The following is a 26,608-nucleotide window of genomic DNA, read 5'->3' on the forward strand; positions in this document are numbered from 1 at the left end:
ACAAATTTCTTCAGGTCTTAAGGGATAAAAAGCATACAAAAATTATAACTACCAATTCATATTTGTGTAGCATTTATTTTTTACTATTTTTTTTAAGTAGGCTCCATGCCCAACATGGGGCTTGAACACACGACCCTGATGTCAAGAGTTGCATGTTCTACCAACTAAGCCAGCCAGGTGCCCTGGCATTTATATTTTAAAATAATGGAATGTGGAAGCATCAGCATTAGGTGCTTAATACATTTTTCATTCCTCCCTTAGCACTAGCAGACCCATCAAATAAGCAAGGAAATACGTTTTGCAGATGTTGCCTATTTATGGCTATATATGTTGCAAATGTTCATTTCTGAATTTTAAAAAAAAAGCCAGAGGGACACCTGGGTGGCTCAGTCACTTAAGCATCGACTTCAACTCAGGTCATTATCTCACGGTTTATGAGTTCGAGCCCCATGTTGGACTCTGTGCTGACAGCTCAGAGCCTAGAGCCTGCTTCTGATTCTGTGTCTCCCTCTCTCTCTGCCCCTCCCCTGCTTGCACTCTCTTTCTCTCTCAAAAAGAAATAAACATTAATTAAAAATATTAAGAAAATAAAAATTAAGGAAAAAAAAAGAAAAGTCAGAAGTTCTGGAAGTGAAAGGCTCTGAGTCTATAATCCCTCTCTTAAATTTACAGATGAAGAAAGTGAAGTCCAGAGATGGGACCTGACTTGCCCACACTTGTCCATGCACCTTTCTGCTACATTCTTAATATCGCAATGTAGTTAGCTAAAGGAAATGCCATCCCAGGTTATTTTGAGACAAGCAATATGATTTCTCCTCAAGGTGTTAACTACTTTATATCAGTTCAGACTTGCAAAAGCATGTCTGGTAGGAAAAGCACTGGACCAGGAAAAATAAGATCCATTCATGTCCAGGGTTATTTTGAGGATTAAATTAAACAACGGATGCAAATAACAGATGTAAGCTGTAGAATGATGTACAAAAACATCATTATATAATGCAATGCTTTATTTTCAGAAGTTCTTGGATTCCTAAGAAAGAAAACTAGAACAGAAAACTTCAAAGACTTCATTAGCAACAATGCTTTCACCCGATTAGCTGAGAGCTTTCTAGAAGTCAGGTGCTTTTCTTTCAATTTCTTTTTAATTTTAGCTATTTGGGTAGGTCGACAGAAATCTCATTATTTTGCTTTTTTTATACAGCAATATAACGTAAGTAATCTGCACAAATTTTAAGTGTGCAACTTGATGATTTTTCAATATGTACACACCCATGAGCTCACCATTAAGAACACCACCAAAGGTTCCTTATGCCCCTTCCCAATTCACATGCCCTTCCCAGACAACAACCATTATTCTGACTTCTATTAGCATAAATAAGTTTTGCTTGCTCTTGAACTTCATATAACAAACATCATATAGTGTCTGCTCTTTTATATCTGGCTTCTTTTGCTCAAGATAATGGCCACTTTTAAGACTGAACACAGTATATTATAATTCTTTGTTTGACAGTCGATAGACATGAGGTCTTTGAAGACAGAGTATGTGTCGGATTCATAGCTGTATTCATAGTGCCTGGCACATAGACAGGAACTCAGTTACGAGTTGCTGAGTTCAGTACACTGAGGGCAGCATGCAAGATTCAGAGAAGAAATCAGAGAGCAGGAGACATGAATCCTGGCATCCACCTAGAAAAGCAGGTCCCATTACACTAGCAGAAGGGTCTGTAGTTCTGAGTCTTCCATTTCACATTAGTGCTGGTAGGTCTCAGCGCCAGGTCAACAGGGTTAATCTGAAAAAGCAGAGCTGTAATTTCGGAAGCAGGTTTTGTGCTAAGAAAATAAATGGTTTTTGCACTCTCACTGAAGGGTTATTTTTAGCAACATGGTCAGCTAAATGGCACATCTCTCATACTAAGCATAATTCTGCCAAACCTGAAGTCAGCCTAACAGAACACTTCCAGATGGGTGAGGGATGAGGTAGAGAAAGAACAAGGTTTATGAGAGGCAAAACAAAAGCAAAATCATATATACCAGCATACACAATTTTTAAGTCATTTCTCTACGGAAAGAAAATGCCCCTACTAACCCTTGTCCAATCTTCTCAAACCGTGTATATTTCTTCTTAGGATCGCCCACACTCACTATGCTCCCTTTGAAAGAAACAGAGACCATGAATCATTTTTTTCCCAGATCAAGATACAAAACAGGGCCCATATTCCCCCAAACCTGGAGCTAGCAAGGATTAAAAAACTATCTCTAACACCCAGGGACTAAGTAGGTCCTTAGCTTTTGCCCCTAAGGTCCAACCAAAAAGTTCATCTCCTTACGGCTTTTATTCATAGTATTCTATTCCGTTTCTGAACTCCTAAAGGCTACCATTCATTTTTAAATTCATTCATTCAATAAACATTTACTCATTTAATACGCTCACTTACTATGTACCAAGCCTTATGTTGAATACTAGGAATAAAGGGATAGTTAAAACAGTCCCTGCTCTCAAGAAGCTCAGTCTCATGGAGGCAACAGAAAAGTAAGCATAAAGTTCCATGAAAATGCAATTGTTGTAACACAGAAAGAGGCACAAAATACAGACTGGAAAGTCTTCAGAAAGGAAGTGATATGTGATTTTTACAGGGTAAGCAGGAGTTAGCCAGGGAGAGGAAAGTCAAGAAGGGGTTACAGCAAGAAGTATATCAAGTGCAAAGACACAAAGGTATGAGAGAGGCTGGGTTTTACCATCTAGATGGTGAAACCGAGGCCCACAGAAGGAAAGATACTTCTCCCCGAGATCACACAGCAAATGGGTGGGCAGAGCTAAGATTAGGAGTTTGGTCTCCCAGTCCAGTGCGCTCTCCCCAACACCAATGACTAGTATTTGATAATTTTCAGATATATTATCTCATTTGGTTTACAAACAAGACAGTTATTAACATCCCTATCTCAAAGATGAGAAAAGGGAGGCCTAGAGAATAGTAGGAAATTGCCCAAGACATCAAGTCAATGGCAAGGCTGGGGCTTCAAACCAAGTGTCTTTAATTCCCAGGCCAGTCTACTGTCCCTAATTCTATGTTCTAAGTATTATTGCTTTAAAACAAATCTGGTTCAGAGAAAAACACTGCATACAGGAGTAAACAGATGGCTAGATAAGTAGCTTTTCCTACTTCATTTCATAAGGGCTCTGGGCAAGGGCAACTATTAAAAGAGTGAAATTTTTTAAAAAGTCAAATAAGAGTTACCAGGAAGCTATCGAGAGTGGCTAAGCTAAAGAACCAGAAACTAGGCTTTAAAATGCATTGCTAGTTTGCAGATTTGGCCAAATCAGTCACATCAAATCCCCTTTAGTAGTAAAAAGGTACAGGGGTGCCTGGATGGCCAGTCAGTTAAATGTCTGATTTCAGCTCAGGTCATGATCTCATGGCTCGTGGGTTCAAGCCCCACATCAGGCTCTGTGTGGACAGCTCAGAGCCTGGGGTCAGCTTCACATACTGTCTCCTCTCTCTCCGCCCCTCCCCCACTCTCACTCTGTTTCTCCCTCTCTCTCTCTCAAAAATAAACATTTTTATTATGTTTATTTTTTAACATAAAAAAGAACTAAATAGGTACAAAGAATAAATTAAAGTCCTCATCAAATGATTTTTCCAACCCCAAAGACCAACCTACTCCTTCCTGCTAGTATGAATTCTCTTACAGTTTACTGAAACACAGAAACAAGCTATTCTAACACACCCTCATTTCTGGCCACTAAAGAAAGTGAAATGGAAGTTTCCACCTGAGAGCAAGAGGCAGCATATTCTAATTACAGGAGCAGAGGTTGGGCCCTAACCTCAGCCCTGTTACTTTCTGGCTGTGCGATCGTTGGGCAGGGTATTTAGCATAACCTGGGCCTCAAATACCTTAACTGCAAAAAATTAGGATTATAAAGTCTATCTTCAAGAGGAATAAATGAACAAAAAAAAAAAAATCAAGAAAATACCTTGCTTGTCATTTGGTACATAGCATAGGCTCACAAAATGTTAGTTTGCTTTCACTCTTTTCCTACAACCAACATGGCAGATCTGTCTTTTCCTTGGTCAATGTTAAGCATCAATAATCAAGCAACCTTTCCTACCAGCTATGAACAAGGCCTCGGTCTTTCTCAACACAACATTCCAGACTATTCACTAGATAAGCTATTTTTCATTTCCATAACCCATGCCTAAGGTTAAGAGATGCCTAGCTATCAAAGTGAGCAAACCACACTCTCATCACATTCCCATCCTAATGTGACATCCTATGAGGGCTGCTGAGAGAGAGGAGATGGCCGCAGGGGCAAGGTGAGAAGCAAACCTTATGTGGCTAAGATATCAAGCATAGCCAGCCAGCCACATAGACAAAGCCTAGGACCAGGATCCTTTTAGCAATGGTTTTCCATCTTTGTGCTCATCCAGTCACATACAAAAGGTGAGTTCAGAAGGCTACAAAATGCTTACGTAATTTCTCTAAGATCTCCTCATCAGACATTTTAGGCTTCTTCTTCTGCTTCTCAGTATTCCGGGTCAGAGCATCTGGTGGAATGGTATTATTCTCAGTAGGTGAAATGGGAGACGTAGCCACATCTCGAGTAGGAGTAACAGGAAGCGGTTCAATCACAGATCGTGTGTATACCTGTATTATTGGTGCAAGAATTTGGCAAGGCCAGTCTTTGTTAGCATGGGAGATGCTCAGGAGCCTCTTATACATGTGTTAAAACATTCACAGAAAAACAAATCCCAACAAACTCATCCCTTCTCCTAGGTCAAAATCTATACTCCTCCTCTGTGCCCAGGCTCATCCTCTGTGGGTGGAACGGCCTTACTTGTTCTCACATACACAATATAAATTAGGAATTAACAATGTCGTTTTAGAAAGGAATGCTATGGATGGGGGCGCCTGGGTGGCTCAGTCAGTTGAGTATCTGACTTCGGCTCAGGTCATGATCTCACAGTTCGTGGGTTTGAGCCCTGCGTCGGGCTCTGTGCTGACAGCTTGGAGCCTGGAGCCTGCTTCAGATTCTGTGTCTCCTTCTCTCTTTGTTCCTCCCCCACTCTCACTGTCTCTCTCAGAAAATGAATGTTAAAAATTTAAAAAAAAAAAAAAAAGGAATGATATGAAGGTCAAATTTATCAATTATTTATTAAATATTTACTGCCTTGGGGCGCCTGGGTGGCTTAGTCGGTTAAGCGTCCGACTTTCGCTTAGGTCATGATCTCACGGTTCGTGGGTTCGAGCCCCGCGTCGGGCTCTGTGCTGACTGCCAGCTCAGAGCCTGGAGCCTGTTTCAGCCTGTGACTCCCTCTCTCTCTGACCCTCCCCTGCTCACGCTGTCTCTCTCTCTGTCTCCTAGAAATAAATAAAACATTAAAAAAAAAATAAATAAATAAAATTCTTAAAAAAAAAAAAAAAATAAATAAATAAATATTTACTGCCTTTCTGATATCTGCTAAGAACTATGTTAAGCACTATTAATACATATATATCTCCTGTTTTTGAGAAGTTCTTGGCTTAGTGGGGAAATTTTTTTAAATGAACACACTTGTAAACTTTAAAAAGGCCCTATCAATGTGAGCTATCTTGACAACTGTGCAATTTTGAAGCTCATTGTGATCTACAGAAAGGGTGATTCCACAGGTTCTGTTTATAAGTTCTCATCCTATAAGTTCATCTAAACCCCTTAAACTTCCCTCACAGCATCTCCTATAGTCAATGAACTTGTGGTTGAACATCTCCCTGAATACTCCAAAGGCAGCTTTTTTTTCTTTTTCTTTTTCTTTTGTATTATCACAGACTGTAAGCCCTGGATCATTCTTTCACTGTAAAGCTCTTGTCATATAAAAAGTCCAAAGAATCATCTAAGAGAGTATCATCTGATGATAGGTTAGTGTGCAATGATGCTAAATCAAGTAAAAGGTATGAGGACTATATTGTGCAAAATGAGAACAGAGGGACTGTGGCTATTTTGAGATGCAAGAACCTCAAAGGAAGTTAAATAAAAATCACGGCCAATACCCAGCATCAAAATGCACTCCTGATGTCCAGCATATTAATAGCACTAACATATTTATAAATTCCTTTGGGCCTTTTAGTATCATCAATGATCTTCTAAGAGGTGGAGTGCTAAATATTTAACAGAGAAGAAAAGATCTGCAGCAGGCTGATGCGTTGCTTCCCAGGAGACCAGAATAATTTATGTAAGTCCCGCACTAAGTAACATTAATTCTGTATATCCTCCTGCTGTGGAGAACCTAACTAGAGTTAGATTGGTATAAACACCAATTACCTAGGATTCGTTGGGACTATGTGCAAACCAGTGATAAATAATGACACCACTTCTTGTCTTTAATCATACAGAAAGTACTTTTCAGTCAAGGTGGTTTTGTGATTTCACCAGCTGCAAAAATCCAAGGACCGTTACCAGAGTATTAAACCTCTAGGCCTCAGCACCAACCTCTCCTCCCCCTGTAAGCTCTAATGAATCCCAAAGCGGTCCATATCTCCAAAGACTCACAGATTTTGTGTGCTCTGGGCGTGGAGCAATCACTGGAGGCGGGGTAGCATCATCATCATCATCTTCATCCTCTGAAACTGGTGGCACTGCAGGGGTCTCAGACACTGTCTTCACATTCTGTACAGCAGAGAAAAGCCAGTTTCATCAGGTCCAGCTGATGTGAGTCTTAAGCTACCAGGATCACCAATCCCCAGGAGTAATCTCATTCAGCTACCCCTTCTCAAATCCGAATCAGCCTCCTAACTCTCCACCTCTGTGTAGCCAGTCCCAGGAACTCAGTCAGTTCCCCCCCTTTTCTTTTAGCCACTACTATCCACTAGTCCCCTGGGGGCTTCCTTCTCCCACCCAAAGCCTGCTTGTGGAGTAGGAAGCCGGCTTACAGATTCTCTACTTGCCTTGCCTAGTCCAAACTCTGAAGACAAGCTCATAGTTCCTTCCCCTAGTCTATGAATTTGACTCTCTTCACTGAACAGGTAACAAAGTACAAAATGTGGGAAAGGGATCAAAAGTTTGAAATTTCACAATGTTTATCAGTATCCCTTACTCCTTTCTGTATTTGACATGGGAGACAGAGAGAGGATGAACTCCCCTCCTGCCTGCCATTTGGAGCCTCTGAAGAAAAGAAAGCCAGGAGTCAGAATGACAGGAGCCAAGTGAAGGAACTTACCTAGTGGAATACTAGACAAGAACTACTGTGTGGGAGACGGGCCTTTACCACATTTGACATACTAAGGGAAGGAAAACCGGCAATCTCATAGATTCTAACAGGGCTGCTGGTGCAGGGCATAACTTAAAAACTGACAGTGCTGAAGTGCTGAGTGTATGTAAGCAACTAGCTTTGGTGCCAACTGGTGATGAATCGATTGTCTTGGTCTCAAGATTCATCATTTGAAGACTGTGGAGAAAGAGGAAGGGTATAATTTGAGGGGTAACTTTAAGTCATGTTCAGTTCTGAAATCCAAGGTGTTTCCCTGTCAAAGCACATATTTTGATATCTTTCTGTTCTAATTTCTTTTCTCCCCACTATTCCACTCAACAAAATTTAACTAGACACCCAAAATGGGAACAAAGTTACTTAGCAACCTCTTCATCATGAGGTGGCCCTGGGGCTCCCAATATGTACTGTAAACATAGTTTAACATGTTTGTTTGCTTCCTATAACTTTGTAGAAAAAGGTACATCATCTTCCTTAGCAACACATTCTGTTTTCCACAGGTGATGGCTTTGGGTGGTAATATTAACAACCACCAGTATCAGAGCACCTGGGTGGCCCAGTCATTTGAGAGATTGGCTCTTGATTTCAGCTCAGGTCATGGTCTCATAATGTGAGTTTGAGCCCCACATCAGGCTCTGCACTGACAGTGCAGAAGCCTGCTTGGGATTCTCTCTCTCTCCTTCTCTTTCTTTGCCCCTCTCCTGCTGGTGATTGAACCCAAGATCTCACTTGCTCACTCTCTCTCTCTAAATAAATAAATAAACAAATAAATGTAAAAGAAAAAAAAACCCTACCACTATCAAGAGCTATAGGTTTTTAACCCAAAATTTTACTTTTATCCCTGTGTCGTTAGGCAAAGCTGTCCCACCCTAAGCCACAAGTTTCTTGTCTATAAAATGGGGATAATGATAGCGGCTCTCTGCCTGAGGGCCAAAGGATGATGAAATGAAGTGATATGGGTATAAAAACACTTTGTAAATAAATGCTAAGGAGCTGGAAGGATGCAAGGAATCAACTACATTATTATTATGTCTAATAACCACAAATCTCTATTTTAACAAAAGCCAGTGCCATCAACTCATGTATTCATTCACTGCGTACCTGGCTCTATTTTAGGCTCTGAGGCTATATATTAAAGAAGAAAACAGATATAGTCCCTGGTCCTATGCTTGCATTTTAGAAGAGAATACAGTCAAAATTAATAACTAAAGTGCCAGGTAGCAATACAGTACACATATGAGAGCAGTAATTGGTTAGGAACGGAGAATATTAATTTAGATAGAATCATTATGGAAAGGGCTCTCTAACGAGAAGTCATATAAGCAGTGGCCTGAATGAATTGAGAGAGCAGGCCACGGGCCTCTATGGGAAAAGAATATTCATGGCAGGTGGAAGGAGTACGAAGATCCTCAGATGGAAACATGCTTGGTGTGTTCCAATACTTCTAGGAGGCCTACATATATTGCTGAGAAATGCTTACGATATAAAACCTGAACTTTGGGTAAAAGCAGTAGGAACCTCTGATGTTCTGGCCCAGGGCTACTTCCATCCATCCCACCTCCAGCGCCATCAGAGTGGGGTTTCTTCCAGGGCAGGGCAGGTTATAACTGCATCATCCAAGGGGGCTCACCTGCATTTGGAGCAGTGGACAACGCCCAGGCCCAGTGGTGCTGTCAGCGGAGGTACCCCCTGCAGAGCTGGTAGCAAAAGAGGCCAACGGCTCAGATCTACTAGCCTGAGACTGCAGTCCTGGATAGGGCAAACACATTCTGGCTAGGGCTACTCACTGGCACAGCAGATATGAGAGGGGCCCCACACCAGTCTTACATGCCTAGCTGTGTGCATATACATAAAAGAATCAAAAGAGCCAAGGAGAAAGGAAAAGCTGTAACAGACTTCAAGGAGATCTCAATAATTAATAGAACCAGAATAAAAATTAGCAAGGATATAGAAAAATTTGAATAATACTATCAATCAATTCACCCTAGCTGACATATACAGGACATTCTACCCAAGATGTGCAGAATACACATTCTTTCTAACCACATATAGATCACTCTTCAGAAAAGACCATATGCTAAGCCACAAATCACATCTTAATACATTTAAAAGGATTAAAACACATCACATGTATTATTTGACAGTTGGAATTAAGTTAGAGATCAACAACAGGAAAGACATTTCTCCAAAGAGATAAACAAATGGCCTAAAAACACATGAAAAGATGCTCAACATCATTATCCACTGAGAAATGCAAATCAAGTCAACAATGAGATACCATTTCACACCCACTAAAATGGCTATAATCAAAAGATAGAGAATAACAAATATGAAGGAAGATACAGAGGAATTTGAAACCTCTTAATTGCTGGTAGGAGTATAATATGGAAGAGCCACTGTGAAAAACAGTCTGGCAGTTCCTTAGATGTTAAACACAGAGGAGAACCTGGGTGGCTCAGTCAGTTAAGCGTCCAACCCTTGATTTCGGCTGAGGTCATGATCTACAGTTTGTGAGTTCGAGCCCCACGTCAGGCTCTGCGCTCACAGTGTAGAGCCTGCTTGGGATTCTCTCTCTCTCTCCTTTTACTCCTCCCCTACTCACATGTGCATGTGCACGCTCTCTCTCTCAAAATAAATAAAGTTTTTAAAATAATAAGGAAAAAAATAAATAAAATGCTAAACACATATATTTTATTTTACTTTATTTTTTATTTTTATTTTTTTTTACAAATAGTTTATTGTCAAGTTGGTTTCCATATAACACCCAATGCTCATCCCCAAAAGTGCCCCTCTCCATTCCCATCCTCCCCTCCCCCCCCACATCCATCAGTCCTCAGTTTTTGTCAGCATTCAAGAGTCTCTCATGGTTTGCCTCTCTCCCTTTCCCCCACTATTTCCCCCCTTCTTCTACCCCCATGTCCTCCGTTAAGTTCCTCCTAATCCTCCTATACGTGCAAACATATGATATTTGTCCTTCTCTGCCTGACTTATTTCACTCAGCATAACACCCTCAAGGTCCATCCATGTTGCTACACATGGCCAGATTTCATTGTTTCTCATTGTCATGGAGTATTCCATCGTATAGATAAACCACATCTTCTTGATCCATTCGTCCATTGATGGACACTTAGGCTCTTTCCATGTTTTGGCTATTGTGGAGAGTGCTGCTATGAACATTGGGGTACATGTGCTCCTATGCATCAGCATTTCTGTATCCCTTGGGTAAATTCCTAGCAGTGCTATGGCTGGGTCATAGGGGAGTTCTATTGTTAATTTTTTGAGGAACTTCCACACTGTTTTCCAGAGGGGCTGTACCAGTTTACATTCCCACCAACAGTGTAGGAGGGTGCCCATTTCTCCACATCCTCGCCAGCATCTCGTGTTCTCTGATTTGCTCATTTTAGCCACTCTGACTGGCGTGAGGTGGTATCTCAGTGTCGTTCTGATTTGTATTTTCCTGATGAGGAGGGATGCTGAGCATAGGTTCATGTGTTTGTTGGCCATCTGGATGTCCTCTTTGGAGAAGTGTCTGTTCATATCTTCTGCCCATTTCTTCACTGGGTTGTTTGTTTTTTGGGTGTGGAGTTTGGTGAGTTCCTTATAGATTCTGGATATCAACCTTTGATCTGATATGTCATTTGCAACTATCTTTTCCCATTCCGTTGGTTGTCTATTAGTTTTGTGGGTTGTTTCCTTTGCCGTGCAGAAGAGATTTATCTTGATGAGGTCCCAATCGTTTATTTTTGGTCTTGATTCCCTTGCTTTGGGGGATGTGTCAAGTAAGAAGTTGCTGCGGTGGAGGCCAAAGAGGTTGTTTCCTGCTTTCTCCTCTAGGGTTTTGATGGTTTCCTGTCTCACATTCAGGTCCTTTATCCATTTTGAGTTTATTTTTGTGTATGGTGTGAGAAATTGATCTAGTTTCATTCTTCTGCATGTTGCTGTCCAGTTCTCCCAACACCATCTGTTAAAGAGGCTGTCTTTTTTCCATTGGATATTCTTTCCTGCTTTGTCAAATTATCACTTGGCTATATACTTTTGGGTCCACTTCTGAGTTCTCAATTCTGTTCCATTGGTCTATGGGTCTGTTTTTGTGCCAATACCATACTGTCTTGATGATGACAGCTTTGTAGTAGAGACTAAAGTCTGGGATGGTGATACCTCCCGTTTTGGTTTTATTTTTCAGTATTACTTTGGCTATTCGGGGTCTTTTGTGGTTCCATACAAATTTTAGGATAGTGTGCTCTAGCTTTGAGAAGTATGCTGGTGCAGTTTTGATTGGAATTGCATTGAATGAAACACATATATTTTAAATAATCTAGAAATATAAGGAGTTAAAAGTGAACATTCCTCAGGATTGCCTCGTAAAGATGGCAAATTGAACATGGGAATCTACATCTTGAAATCTCACTAGAACTATAATAAAGAAACAGTCTTTTAAAGGCATTAAACCCAGAAAAAGGAAGAGAGTAGGAGAGAAGGCAAGACCAGCAAGAAAAGGGAGGCAATGACAAATGGAAGAGCAGTAACTGACTAAAGAGGGCTGAATTCAAAGCTGAAAACCAATCTATTTATCTATGCAGCAGAATCATCAAAAGCACAGGAACTGGTAGCACTGTATACTTCAGAAATTGAAGATGAAGTAGAGGGGAAGGGGAGAGTATTTTAGATGAAGTTAAATCCCTAAATCTCTTCCCCTACTCTATACCACTGTGCGGTTGCCCTCCTCACCCCTAGGAGGAAACTGGAGGTCTTATTCTCTAGGAGGGAAAACAGAATTTCTGGATTAGGGATGTCAGTCAAATGAAAGACTATCAAATCAAAACCAGGGCAATTAAGAGAATATGCTGAATACTGAGACCTCTACCCATCTTTCCTTTCTAGGCTCCTAGAATACTAGGAGTCAAACTTTTATTCTCAAAGCAAGAGATTAGAAGATCCTTCTCTGGATCTCACCAGTCTCAGTTCTAAAGACAACATGCAGGAGGTTTCAGCAAATGGTCCAGCTGGATTACTCTATAGTGATACAAACAAAAAAATTATAGTGATGACTGTACAACTCTAAAAGTTTATTAATTTACTTAAAAATTTTTTGTTTTAATTTTTAGACAGAGAAAGAGTACACAAGCATGTGGGGAAGAAGCAGAGAGAGGGAGAGAGAGAGAATTCCAAGCAGGCTCCAGGCTGTCAGGGCAGAGTTTGACACAGGGCTTGATCTCATGAACCATGAGATCATGACCTGAGCCAAAATCAAGAGTAGAATGCCTAACTGATTGAACAACCCAGGCACCCCAAATTACTTTTAAAGGTATACATTTTATAGTTATAAACTTATAATTCAATGTCACAATGAGCTTAAAATTCTATTAAAGTCTTTAGTACCACAATTATAAATATGGGCATATCCCCAAGGATCACCAAATATCCACAGGATACCTCTAACTTAAGAGGAAGAAACCAAAACAAATGGGGGGGGGGGGGGAGGAAGGACACCTGGGATAAATACACTAGGCAAAGAGAAGAAAACACTAAACAAAAACAAAAAAAGCCTAGGGATGCCTGGGTGGCTCAACTGGTTAAGCATCCAACTTCAGCTCAGGTCATGATCTCACAGTTCATGAGTTTAAGTCCTGCATCAATCTCTGTCCTGATAGTTCAGGGCCTGAAGCCTGCTTGGGATCCTGTCTCCCTCTCTCTCTCTGCCCCTCCTCCACTCACGCTCTGTCTCTCTCTTAAAAAGAAATAAACTTGAAAAATTTTCTTAAAAAGCCTATCATTCATCTTAGGGATAAGCAAAGATACTGACTCTGGAAACAAGAATAGGATACTTCAATTTAAAAAAAAATAAAAGAGCTCTTCAAAATTAAACATGAAAACAGAAATTAAAAATTCAAAACACAGACTGAAAGATGAAGTTGGGAAAGTCTCCCAAATATCAGAATAAAAATCAAGGCAAGGGAAATAGAGGAAATATTTAAAAAATGGAGAATCAGTCCAGGAGGTCCAAAAGCTAAATAACAGGAGTTCCAGAAAGAAACAACAACAACAACAACAAAAACCAGAAGAGATCATCCATGAAATAAGCAAAGCAAATTTCCTAGAACTGATGGCTTGAATTTCCAAGGCTGAAAGAGTCCACAAAGCCACTTACAAAATAAACAGATGAATATAGGGATATAAATATGAAATTTTAAAGCAATGGTGATAAAGAAGATGCCACAAGCTTTTCAAGTGAAAAAATAAAATAGGCCAGATACAAAGAAGCAGGAATAAAACAGCTTCAGACTTCAATAGCCAATGCTGAAAGCTAGATGACAAAAGTGCAATGTTTTTCAAATCCTGATGGAAAATTATTTTCATTCTAGAACTCCAGACTCAGCCAAAGTATCAATCAAATCTGAGGGCAGAATAGGGATGCTCCATTTTGAGACTCAGAGGACATTAAATATTTACTTCCCATTTACTTTCTCAAAGCTACTGGAAGATGAGCTCCACCAAACTGCAAAAGTAAACCAAAAATGAGGAAGGCACAGCATAAAGAAAACAACAACACCAACACAGAAATACAAAGGGACTGTCAGGACAATGGTGAAGAGAGATCCCAGAACAACAACTGTTAACTGCAAGAATTTTAGTCCTATTTGACTTTTCAATCTAATACTTGAGTAATAGTAATTTTTAAGTGAATATTCTTAATCACCATCAACTCTGGAAGTTAATTACTGCTACAATTTGGTGTTTAGCCTTTCAGAGATTATCTGTGAGTGGTAATCACATCTGTATCTTTGTATGTCTTTATTCTGACCTCATGCATTCTTGAGTGCTAGTCTGATTAGGCACAGAATTCTTGGTTCTAAGTAATTTTCCTCATACCTCTGAAGATACTGCTCCTTTGCCCACTATTGCTAATGAGGAAGATTAGGTGTATATTCTCTTTGAAAGATCTGAAGATCTTTCTCTTCACTGTTGGGTCTCTGCAGTTACCTGACTTGATAACTAGTAGGCCCTTTAATCTGAAGAGTCATGCTTCTTTTTAGCTGAGGGATTTTTCTTCTATTATTCCTTTGATTATTTTTTCTACTTTCGTGCCCCAGTTGTCTAATTCTTCTTGAATCTCCTTAAGTAACAACCCTTTGTCCCTTATTCCCCTATTTTCCTCACTGTTTTTATAGTTTGTGTCATTAATTCACTCTTATATGCATTTTTTAATCCTCTGGATTTCTTTAATCATAGTCTTAATTTTCTAAGAAATCTTTTTAATCATCTGGTCTAATAGCACTGTTTTTGTGGATGCAACATTTAAAAAATATACCATATATTTTTTGAAAATTCTTTGAGTTATCTATTTCCTCTGGGGCCAGTTTTACTTTCTTTATCTGATCCTTCCCTTTAATGCTTTGTTTCCTTGAAGTATCTAGGGACCCTGGGTTCTCTATTCATCCTTATACGTGAAAAACTAGACTGAATGGTGTATATAAGTAGCATGAGTTTCCTCTGCAGTTGTGAGCCTGTGTTTCCACTGTCCCCTCCTCTGAATGGAAGGTCTTATGCAGTCTCTATGTGAGTTATAGAGTCTGTATGTGGTTACTGGCAAGCATCACTTCAGGGTATGTTGGCATGGAAGAGCACGGAGGACTGAGATTCCTCTTCTCCCAATTATCAAAAATATCTCCATCTTGGGATGGAGAAATTTAATGGATTTGCTTCCACTACAGAACTACTTTTCCTTTCCTCCTCTTTCATACCTGCTGTAGAGATCTGTAGTTAACTCAGGTTCCGCTCTGCTTCTCTCTTAGGCCCCTGTACTATAGCAGGAGTTCTCTTCAAGTAGGCATTACTTTCTTGACAAAATTATCTGGCTTAAGCTTAGAATCAAAATTCTGCTACCTTTTGCTCACTTTAAGAGGAAGACTGCCCCTTCTGTTTCAAATGCAAAATTTTAGTTAATTTACTCTTCAAGATGATCCAGGACTCCTTCCTGCTTCTTATATGTATTCTTTCAACTACTCTTATCTTCCTAGAAGTTTCCTCTTCCACATACTTTAAGCTGTGGTTTCTTCTGCTCTCATCAATCTGATCTTCGCCTTCTATCTTCTGTGAATTTCTGGCAATGGTTTATTTATGCTCTGTTTTTGTTTTAGAACATTGTTTTGTATTCATTTTTTAAATATATCTTTTCTGAAATTAAGAAATTTGGGATAAGGGCACCTGGGTGGCTTAGTCGGTTAAGCGTCCAACTTCAGCTCAGGTCATGATCTCACAGTCATGCGTTCAAGGCCCACGTTGGGCTCCATGCTGACAGCTGGGAACCTGGAGCCTGCTTCGGATTCTGTGTCTCCCCCAACCTCTCTCTCTGCCCCTCCCCCACTCATGCTATGTCTCTGTCTCTCAAAAATAAACATTAAAAAATTATTTAAAAAAGAAATTTGCAATGGCAAGAGAGATAGATACATGAATTCATTCAAGTACTCTGATTCAATTTCCAGAGCAATCTTTCAAAGATGTTAATTTAGACTAAATGCATATCCAGCTATATCAATCTCCTATATAAAAGACTTCCTTAGCTCCAAAACACAGTTCAAGGTTTTTGGCTTGACATGATGGATCCTTTACTTGACTTTTGTTCATGCTGCTTCAGACAAAAGAGCATTTTCCTTTTTTCTGCCTGGTATCATTATGTGTGTTGACCTGACAAGATATCATAAATCCCTGTTTACATGTTCTGATTCCTCCCTAAATTGTGAAATTAAGGCAAAGACCTTACCAGTCCTTGATGCCCCAACACCCAAAGAGCCTATCACATAATGCTATTCATTTTATAAATGAGAATTCAAGCACTAACGTGCTATAGAATCTGAAAGCCAGACCTCAAACCATTAAGCCACAAGTAACAAAATTTTAGTGCTAGAAGGAACCTTAAAGATGTTTTTTAAATGAACAAATCATTAGGGATCAACAACTCTCTGCAAACTTCCCTGCACTACCGGAAGAATAAGTTACTATTTCAAACATGATCCCCATCATACATTATTCATACCTCTCTTGAAGCCCTCATCCCTCTAGTCTGCTGTTAATTTTACTCTTCAAGGACTAAGATAGTGCATATTCATTTCTGTATCACCAGCACCTGGGCACAAAGAAGGTGCTAAGTAAATATTTATCGTATGAATGAATAAGTGTATGCTCAAGACAATGGGATTTTGTACTGGTTTCTACTACTACTTTATTCAAGGGTTGGGAGCAAGTCACTTAATCTCCAAGTCTCAACTTCGTAACCTGTGTTATGGGAATAACAGTCCCATCCAATTACTTCACACATCAAGTGGCATGATCTATATGAAATCAATATGGAAAATAATGACATGCTAGCACAAAACAAACCATAATGCCCCATGTAAAACTAGTAAAGAAATACAGAATACTGAACTACAGGAGAAAATGTTATGAATTGAGGGGATGTCCTTGATAGCCTGAGTAGTTTTAATTTTAGATAGTAAACCAGCACAGGTATTTACCAAGCAGGTGTTATGCCCTCTGACCTATGACATGAGCCCCAGGGCTCCCTGCTCCTCATGAATGAATAACATAGCTATGACTTTACTGTAGTCTCCTTTATAAGACCTCTCTGACATCATCTTTCTCAGTTCCCTGTCACAGTGAAAAGAATCCTGGACTGGGACTCAGAAGACCCTAGTTCTAATCTGGTTCTGCCACCATCACTAGTTATGAGTTTGAGGAAAGTCTGTTTTTCTACCTGTGGAATGGGGATGGATAATGCCTTCTTCACAAGGTAAACTGTTAGGACTAATCACACTAACCATAAATAGTTATTAAGATAGTGCCTGGCACACATTAGCCACTCAATAAATGATGACTATCACTCCTATAAAAGCATAAACACATATGAGCCACAAAGCACAGCTCATCTTTGTTCAGGCTCCTTCTTCAATAATTTACTGCTCAAAAATGGGGAGAAACTACCAAAGATCTTAACATTTACAAACTTTTCCCCCTCCTTCAATTATATCTCTTTCATTTGATGAAAGAAAGATTATTCCACTGCTTTCAGGGGGAAAGCAATGCAGACTGGGAATCAGATACCCTCTGCCATTAACCCTTCTCTAGTTTCGTTTTATCATCTATGAAACAATGAAATAATCCACGTCATTAAACTCCTGTGAGGATGAAAGAAATAGTGACTATGACAGGCTCCAATATGCTACAAATGTACTGGACATGTGAACATTTTTTTATGATTGATAGGAATGCAAATGACTCAAGTAAACCAATGTCTACTGCTGGAAGCACGGATTTAAAGTATTTTGATGGTGACTCAGTATTGTGTGAGAACTTACTATTCCCCTGCTTAAAATTCTTTAATAGCTTCTCATTACCCCTTAAGATAAAGATAAAACTTCTACACGACCTGACCTGCCACTATTCCTCCTCATCATCCACCTCCAGTCCATTCACACTTCACATTCCGATCATAACAAACTACTTGCAGTTCCCTATTAAAGCATACCCTTGTGAACCTCCTTGTCTTTGCACCAGGTATTTTCTCTTTGTCTGGAATATCCTCATCTCTCCTTAATTCTTGCCCTAGATAACAAACTCTTTAAGCTCAGACTCTACAATCAAGATGTTTTCTCTTAAACCTCCAACCGTTCATTCTGTAAATGGTTACTTGTCAGATGCCCTGGATACAGCAATTAACAAGTCAGACAGAGTCCCTGGCCTCATGAAATTTTAGCACACTGTATGTACTGTGTGTGTAACTGTTTGTGCCTTCGTGGTGCTCCTAAGACTGGGACACTCTTAGGAGTTGGGACAATGATTAATTTCCATATTGTCACTCTTCCACACAGGATCTGGCAGAGTGGAGATTTTGTAAATATTTAGTAAATCAATATGACAAAACCACCTCTGTCTAAGAGAAAACACCAGGTGTAAGGAATAGCAGTATACTCTTACACAAATCACAGCTTACTATTTGTAAGACCCTTTCACACACCAACTCATTTTATCTGCTCTGAAAAATGGAATTTGTAAATTGAGAGAGGCAGAGAGAGACCTTTAAGGTCATCTAGCTTCTTTTTTTTTTTTTAGGTTTTTATTTTTAATTCCAGTATAGTTAACATACAGTGTTATATTAGTTACAGGTGTACACGAGTTTTCAACAATTCTATACATTATTCAGGGCTCACCATGATAAATGTACTCTTAATCCCTATCACCTATTTCACCTACCTGTTCCCCTTCCCTATGGTAACCATCAATTTGTTCTCTTATAGAGTCCGCTTCTTGTTTTGTTTCGCTCTTATTTTTCCTTTGTTCATTTGTTTTTTAAATTCCATATGAGTGAAATCATACAGTATTTGACTATTTCTCTTTGTATAATACTCTCTAGCTTCACCAATGTTGTTGCAAATGGCAAAATTTCATTCTTTATTAATGCTTGAATAATATTCCTGTGTGGGTGTACTGCATCTTCTTTATCCATTCATCTATCAATGGATGCTTAGGCTGCTTCCGTAATAATAAATAATGTAAATAATGCTACTATAAACATAGGGGTGTATGTATCCTTTTGAATTTGTGTTTTTAGGGGCACCTGGGTGGCTCAATTGGTTGGGCATCTGACTTCGGCTTAGGTCATGATCTCACAGTTCATGGGTTTGAGCCCCACATCGGGCTCTGTGCTGACAGTTAAAACCTGAAGCCTGCTTCAGATTCTGTGCCTCCCTCTCTTTCCACCCCTCCACCACTCACTCTCTTTCTCTCTCTCTCTCTCTCAAAAATAAACATTTAAAAAAATCTTTGAATTTGTGTTTTTATAATCTTTGGGTAAATACCCAGTAGTGGAATTACTGGATTGTAAGGTAGTTCTATTTTTAAATTTTTGAGGATGAGATCATCTAGCTTTATTTTCCAACCAATTCATTAGTATAATATGCCTTCAAGTGACAGGGATTCACTACAATGTCAGAGGACAGGATGAATGACATTAAATGAATAGAATTGGCTCCCTTCAACAATTAGTCCTAATCCTGGTTTTGTAGACCATACCAACAAAAAAGAGGGAATTCTCTTCTAAATTTAGGTATTCGAAGATATGTCTAGGTGAGGCAACATTATGATTATGATTCTCATTTTGTTGATGAAAAAACTGAAGCCCAGAAAGGCAAATTGGCTTTCCAAGGTTCAAAGCTACAGATGAAAAACTGAGTCTAACCAGTTCCAGTTCCAAGGTTAGGATTTCTGGAACACTAAAAAATTAAATCTGGAAGGGATACTTAACTGTTTATTAAGTCCAAGTTCTTTACCATATAGATTAAGAACTATGAGGCCTGGTGGGGTGGGGGCAGTGGCCAAGATGAGTTTCTTTCAGCCCAGGCTCTGCATCTACCACACTGTCTGGATCGCTAACCACCAGGTCTGCCCATATCGGAATAAAGAAAATTAAGACTTACCAAAGTGTTAGATGAATTATAATCCTCAGCTGATTTATCTGCAAAGTGAAGAAGACAAGGGACTCAGTCAGTAAACAATTACAATTAATCCATTTTTGAGGGCTAAGGAAGCCTATCAAGTCAAGCACTTGCCATGAGATTAATAGTAGTATTACTGGTACTAGGGGCCTGAGACCATGCTAAAGCACATTATATACATTACCTTCTTTAATCCTCACTACAGTTCTGAGTACTATTATTATGTCTACTTTTATAGATTTGGAAACTGAGGTTCAGAAAAGTTAAGTAATTTTCCCAGGGTATAACAGGTTAAATAGGAGTCAAGATTTGAATCCTGGTCTAATTCTTTTTTTTTTTTTTTAATTTTTTTTTTTATTTATTTCTAGGAGAGAGAGAGATAGAAAGCGTGAGCAGGGGAGGGTCAGAGAGAGAGGGAGTCACAGACTGAAACAGGCTCCAGGCTCTGAGCTGGCAGTCAGCACAGAGCCCGACGCGGGGCTCAAACCCACGAACCGCGAGATCATGACCTAAGCGAAAGTCGGACGCTTAACCGACTAAGCCACCCAGGCGCCCCTGAATCCTGGTCTAATTCTAAATACTATGCTAGAACTGCCTCCACATTGTCAACTATATCATCATCAGGTCTCAATGGTCAAGGAAATTTCCTGCAATCTAAGAAAAAAGGGAAGAATTTATGTCCTGAGCTATCCATGACAAATCATGACCAGTTTGTGGCTTCAGCTTTTAGAAAGAATCCTTCTACATGCATCTTTTCCCCTACTGGGAAAGAAAAACTAAAGTTCAGGAAAAGAGAAGCATTAATCATGTCAAGTCTAATTTAGGGCAGAGTTTTATTTCTAAGAACAAATTCAAACTTCCTCAATGAGGCAATTACCATAGTTCATTGATTCTGAAATGTAAATTTTTTACGTTAACATCTATGAAACAGAGATGTGTCCTACAATCAAAGGCATTTCATGGTTTAATTAGCAAATTTTTTTCGTTAGTGGTATATAAAATAATGATGCAGTTTGCAATTAATGATATCTTAGATTTAATGAAATATGAAACATAGACTCAATGGAGATCTTAGCAAGAAAATAAGTTTAAAAGCCAAGTATTATGTTTGGTTTTAGTCTTTAATTCCTACAGGCCTTAGATGAACCTGACTTAGCCAGTTCAACACCAATGGAATTAAGGAAGAGAAACATTCTACCAAATTCAACATATTCTTCACCAAGAACCAAGTCCAGAGAATGTTCAAGATCCCAATTCTATCATATAAGAAAGTGTCAGGTACAGCTTCTTTGGTCCTACAACAAATCATGAACCCACAAGCTATGACAATATATTCTTTTTTTTTTAATGTTTTTATTTATTTCTCAGAGAGAGTCAGCATGAGCAGGGGAGGATCAGAGAAAGAGGGAGAAACAGAATCTGAAACAGGTTCCAAGCTCTGAGCTACCTGTCAGCACAGAGCCCGACACAGGGCTCAAACTCACAAACCGTGAGATCATGACCTGAGCCGAAGTCAGACGCTCAACCGACTGAGCCACCCAGGTGCCCTGACAATATATTCTTAAAAACAAACCCTGAACAGCCAGCTGTACCTGGGAGAAATCAATTCAGGATATACTCTAAACATAATTCCATCACATATCAGTTGATTCACCCTGAGTAAATTATTCAGTTTCTCTGAGACTAATTAATTTCTGAGTCTGTGAACTGGGGATAATAGTCCTTGTCATACCAAACCCCTAAGGCCATCATGAGAATCAGTGAGCTAACTCGTGTGCAAGCATATACAAATTAAAGTAGTGCTCTCAGAATCAATAGTATGAGAAGGGAAACAGGAAACGGAAAGAGATGACATTAAAAAATAAACAGTGCCAAATATACAATATTGCCTAGAAACGGCCCTGGTCTTCAGCTTCTAAAAACTAAAAATTCTGTACTTGAGAGTATGCATACACACATATACGTATGTGCAAAAATTTATAAACACAGAAGGAGATGTATGAACACATCTATACATTCTATATACACAGGGTTATTCATATATGCATGCAAAGGTGAACATATACACCTGAATGTGTGTATCTATATACATATTAATTCATGAATACATAGTGGGCTTTAATTCCAAACACAAGCAAACCCACAGGGCTATGCTTCCATACACATATCTGGTACCTGTACACATCTACACACATGTACACATAAACACGGAGATTCTTCCAAAGACTCTGCTGCTGAGGCTTTCCAAGCCAGCTTCTAATCTGATGTTCATGACAAACACATTAAAATGTAAATTCTAATCTTCTGACTAGAAAACTCTCCCACCCAGCACCCCTCAACCCCAATTCCTCCTTGGAATGACCCCATCACTCAATGAGAGAAGTGAGCCAGGGCCAACGGGGCCAGACGTGAGGAAGGAAATACTGCTGGGAACACGCACGACCCTCTCCTGGGTACCACCATGGCAGCATGGGCAAAGCTGCAGTTTCTCATCCTCACCATCTGTACCCTTTGATACAAGCCAGATACTTGCTGGGGGAAGCATGCTTCAAAATCAGCTAGTTCACCCTGGTTCTCACCTTCCCCAACAAAACTGTTCTTTGAAAGAGACAGTATGAACACCAGAAAGAGTACCCGACTTGGAGTTAAGAGACCAGTTCTGCCATCAAGTTAGCCACATTAGAAAGTCCTTTTTTGGCTTTAATGTCTGCAAAACAAGGAGCACCTGGAAGTAGTATATACAGAGGATATGTCTTGCTCTAACATTCTAAGATGCTGTTATAAAAGGCAAACTTCTAGAAATGAAGGCCTTCTAATATATATCCAGGAAAAGAAAAATGTCCTTGCTATGTAAGGAGGTGTTCCTGATAGAGTTCCTAGAGGCAAGTAGTAAACTCGAAAGGTACTCATCTGGGAATTAGGAGGCCTGGATTCAAATCCCAATTCTGCCATTAAAAACACCGAAAAACATACTGAAAAACATAGTCTGTTACGGAGAGGGTACATCTAAAGAACGTATATTATTACTGGCCTGTTCTGCATTTGAGTGATAAAAATTAAATCCTTGAGGAAGAAATTGGTCTTGCTTGCTTAAAAGATATACATGCAATGTGTTATTAAATTAACGATGATATTAAAATTAATAATGATGATAGCTACATTTCCATGATGCTGTTTACAACCTATAAAGAACTTTCATACCAATGAGCTCATTTATTCCTCATTACAATCTCTGGAGACAAATTATTATTCCCATTTTGAGGCCAATTTATATACATACCATGCTACTTTTAAAGAAGGTGCAGTTTCAGAATAAAGACTCAAGTTTGATGCAAAAACTCATCATTTTGGCTCTCAAATTTCAAAAGCCTACCTTAGTTACAGTACCATCTCTACTCTTTCCAGTACTTTCTCCCTTTACCCCATACCAAAAGACATGTGGAGCTTTTCCACCCAGGTGAAAACCTTTTTTTTTCCCTAGACTATTCTGGATTCAATCCCCATACCTGTAAAGCTCATGTACTTCTGGCTGTTGGAGGTCTTCTTTGAGTTATAAAATTCCAATACATCCAGAACAGCCTGCGGGTTTTTCTTCTGCTCTGACTTAGTGATATTTGATGTTTGAAGCAAGCGAGCCCACTGCTCTGGCATCCCCTAGAAGAGACAAATAACATTGTCAGGAAGGCATAGTCAGAGGGGATCCTGATGGAAAATCAAAGCTAACTCTAATACCTGCTGGCAGTTAAAGACGTGCTTAGTTATTTCTTTCTCTCTATACCCTCAGAGCTCTATATATGCCCTTTTAATAATACCTATCTCATTGTATTGGTCATTTCTTGAGATGTTTGCCCTTTCACTAGGTTATTCCTCCTTCACAATAGGAACCATGACTGATTTGTCTTTATATCATCAGTGCCCAGCACAAAGTCTACTGCCAAGGAACCATTTAACAAAGGTCTGCTTAAGGAATGATGATTCAAAGCGTTCTCTGGTATAATTTTAGAGATGAGGAAAATGTCCCTCTCATGAATATAAGAAGATAGTAATGAGGCTATCAGGCAAAGACAGAAGCATCAGGAATAGTAGGGAAAAAAATGAGTCTAATACTGCATAGTCAGAACTCTCAAAGATCAAAGGCCTTTCTGTGACCCAGGACTTACTGTAAACTCCCCTGTGACAGCATCAAAACCAACGTGAATTGTGTGCTCAAAATCTGAAGGAAGAGAAATCTCTGGCCGTTCCTTCTCCTTCTTTTTATTTGCTGCAAAAGAAACAGAGAAAAAGAAATAAAAAACAAGGACATTACTTTTTTTTTTTTTTGGCTTATTTAACTGTTTGTTGAGCTGTAGCCTCCTTTAAAGCTAAGGACTATCTACCTCACATATGTATTGACAAGCCAAATGCTAGACTTAGATTGGAGTAGGTGCTCAAAGCATGATTAAAGACTTAATTTTTTGTTGAACTACAGAAAGGGATAGAAAGAACGTTCTTCAGAGTTTAAAGTCCACTAATGAGCCATTTGATCTGGAATGAGTAACTTCCTTTTTCTGAACCCTGGTTTCCCCATCTCTAAAAAGAGAAGGCTAAGGCAGATGGTCTCTAAAGATCCTTCCAGCCCTGACAACCTATGTTCTATGAGCTTCTATGACCTACATCCCACCGGTTTGGTATTTGATTATGGACTGCTTTAAGGTTCCCTAAATTACAGGACGTTAGATCTGGATGTTATCTTAATAATATAAATCACTAATATTTTATCAGGTGCTTATCAGGCAATAGTTCTATTCTTTAAATGTACGAATTCGCTTTAGCCTCCCAGCAACCCTAGCAGTTAGGCACTATCTGTATTTTGCAGATAAAGAAACTGAAGCACAGAGATTAAGTTACTTGCTTGAGATCACATGGTTAGTAGTCGGCAGCTTCCAGGCACAAACCCAGGTGGTCTGGCCCAGAGCCTGAGCTCAAAACCACTATGCTAGGCAGCCTCTCTAGGCTAGGACCTTAAAAGATCATTAAAACAAAATACTTGTAGTCATCTTTCTCCCATCAAAGGTCTTCCATAAAGTAGATGTTCACAGAGGTCCTGCTGACCTGGCAAAACAGCTTCAAGAGTTAAGGAACTGTAGTGCTAAAGTAAAGTACCCTTGTCAGGGGCTGGATTATGTCCCTCCCCCACCAAATTTTATGTCCTAATTCCAAGTACCTCAGAATGTGACATTATTTGGAAATAAGGTCATTGCAGATATAATTAGTTATGATAGGTGATAAAGGAGTAGGGGGGACCCCCACGCCACTAAGACTGGCGTCCTTACAAAAATAAGAAATTTGGATACAGATGTACACAAGAATACCAAATGAAGATGAACAGAGATGTCAGAGTGATGCTGTTTCAAGCCAAGAAACACCAAAGACTGCCAGCAAGCCACCAGAAGCGACAGGAGAGGCATGGGACAGATTCTTCTTCACAGCCTTCAAGAGGAACCAACACTGCATACAACTTAATCTCAGAATTCTTGTTTCCAGAACTGAAACAATACATTTCTGTTGTTTAAGCTGCCTAATTTGTGGCGCTTAGTAACAGAAGCTCTAGTAAATATAACCTTCTTCCAACTAAAAGGAGTTTCAAGGTCTTGATATCAGTTTCAAGGTTAGACTTCAGCAGACATCTGCAAATGCAATCCCACTGAAAGAGGCTTAAAAACCCTCCAAGGCTCAGCCAGATCTTTCTTCCTAGATGGGATCCTACAGAGCCCAGATTTTCAACAGCTGTAAAAACTCTCCTTATCCCTTCAACCAAGGCTCCTCCTCCCTCGATGTTTTAAGGAGACAAAGAAGAAGGCCATCTGGTCTAAACTTCCAGGGAACTCCGTACACATACCTAGGGGAACTGGGTTCAGAGACTAACTGCAAAAGTTACTATTAATTGAGCTCTTACCAAGTGCCGAGCATGGACTAAGAATTTTATATGCATTACGTCACCAAATACTCCATACAACCCCACAAAACAGATAGTAACATCTTCATTTTATAGGTAAGGAAACGTAAGTACTTATTTTTAATAACTTGCTTTATCATTCCTGAGTTTCAGTGACAAGTCTATCCTACAAATACTAGAAATTGCCATGTATGCTCAGAGGCCTGTGAGGCAAGACTAGAATATCCTCTCTTTAAGGAAAATCATAACGCAAAGCCCAGGAACCCTAAGTCTCTGGTCCTTCCAACTATCAATCTCTCAATGAAATCACGTTTTCTCCTTTGTAGACAGTATGTTCTATACTGTCACAGTAAAGGCCCAAAGTCCCTGGCTCCATGATAAGACATTTTCCCTCCTAGAAATGCCTAGGATTACACACCAGCAAAGCTAAAAACAAACAAACAGCAACAAACAAAAAACAAACACAACAACAACAAAACAGGATGACAAGAATAAAAACACTTGTAAACGCAAAATTCACCTCTAAGAGAATTCACTGAGCAGTACTGAGAACTTGGCTGGGATCAGACAAAGGTTGAATGCCAGGCTCGTCTAAGCCTATCCTTGGAGATCGGATTAAAAGTATAGGCTGAATTATAGCAATCAAAACAGTATGGTGCTGGCACAAAAACAGACACACAGATCAATGGAACAAAATAGAGAGTCCAAAAATAAACCCATGGTTATATAGTCAATTAATCTATGACAAAGGAGACAAAAATTTGGATGGGGAAAAGACAGTCTCTTCAATAAATGGTGCTAGGAAAACTGGATAGCTACATATAAAAGAATGAAACAGGACCACTTTCTTTTTTTTTTTTTTTTTTTTTTTTTACAAATAGTTTATTGTCAAATTAGTTTCCACATAACACTCAGTGCTCATCCCCATAAGTGCCCTCCTCCATGCC

General features: G+C 39.4%; 1 protein-coding gene across 6 annotated transcripts in view; it reads right to left on the reverse strand.

The window, feature by feature from the left end:
• The window catches only part of PAK1 (p21 (RAC1) activated kinase 1), a 163,849-nt gene that overhangs the window by 26,930 nt on the left and 110,311 nt on the right, over nt 1–26,608 (reverse strand). For all 6 annotated transcript variants that reach the window (XM_039228722.1, XM_039228720.1, XM_039228719.1 and 3 more), the window contains 6 exons: nt 23,887–23,987; nt 23,233–23,380; nt 19,709–19,746; nt 6,524–6,640; nt 4,470–4,644; nt 2,087–2,150 (listed from right to left, as the gene is read on the reverse strand). In XM_039228722.1, coding sequence (XP_039084653.1) covers nt 2,087–2,150; nt 4,470–4,644; nt 6,524–6,640; nt 19,709–19,746; nt 23,233–23,380; nt 23,887–23,987 — 643 coding nt within the window. The remainder of the gene's footprint in view (nt 1–2,086; nt 2,151–4,469; nt 4,645–6,523; nt 6,641–19,708; nt 19,747–23,232; nt 23,381–23,886; nt 23,988–26,608) is intronic.

Source organism: Hyaena hyaena, unplaced genomic scaffold (genome assembly GCF_003009895.1).
Source record: "Hyaena hyaena isolate Hyena2069 unplaced genomic scaffold, ASM300989v1 scaffold_34, whole genome shotgun sequence".
Lineage (NCBI taxonomy): Eukaryota > Metazoa > Chordata > Mammalia > Carnivora > Hyaenidae > Hyaena > Hyaena hyaena.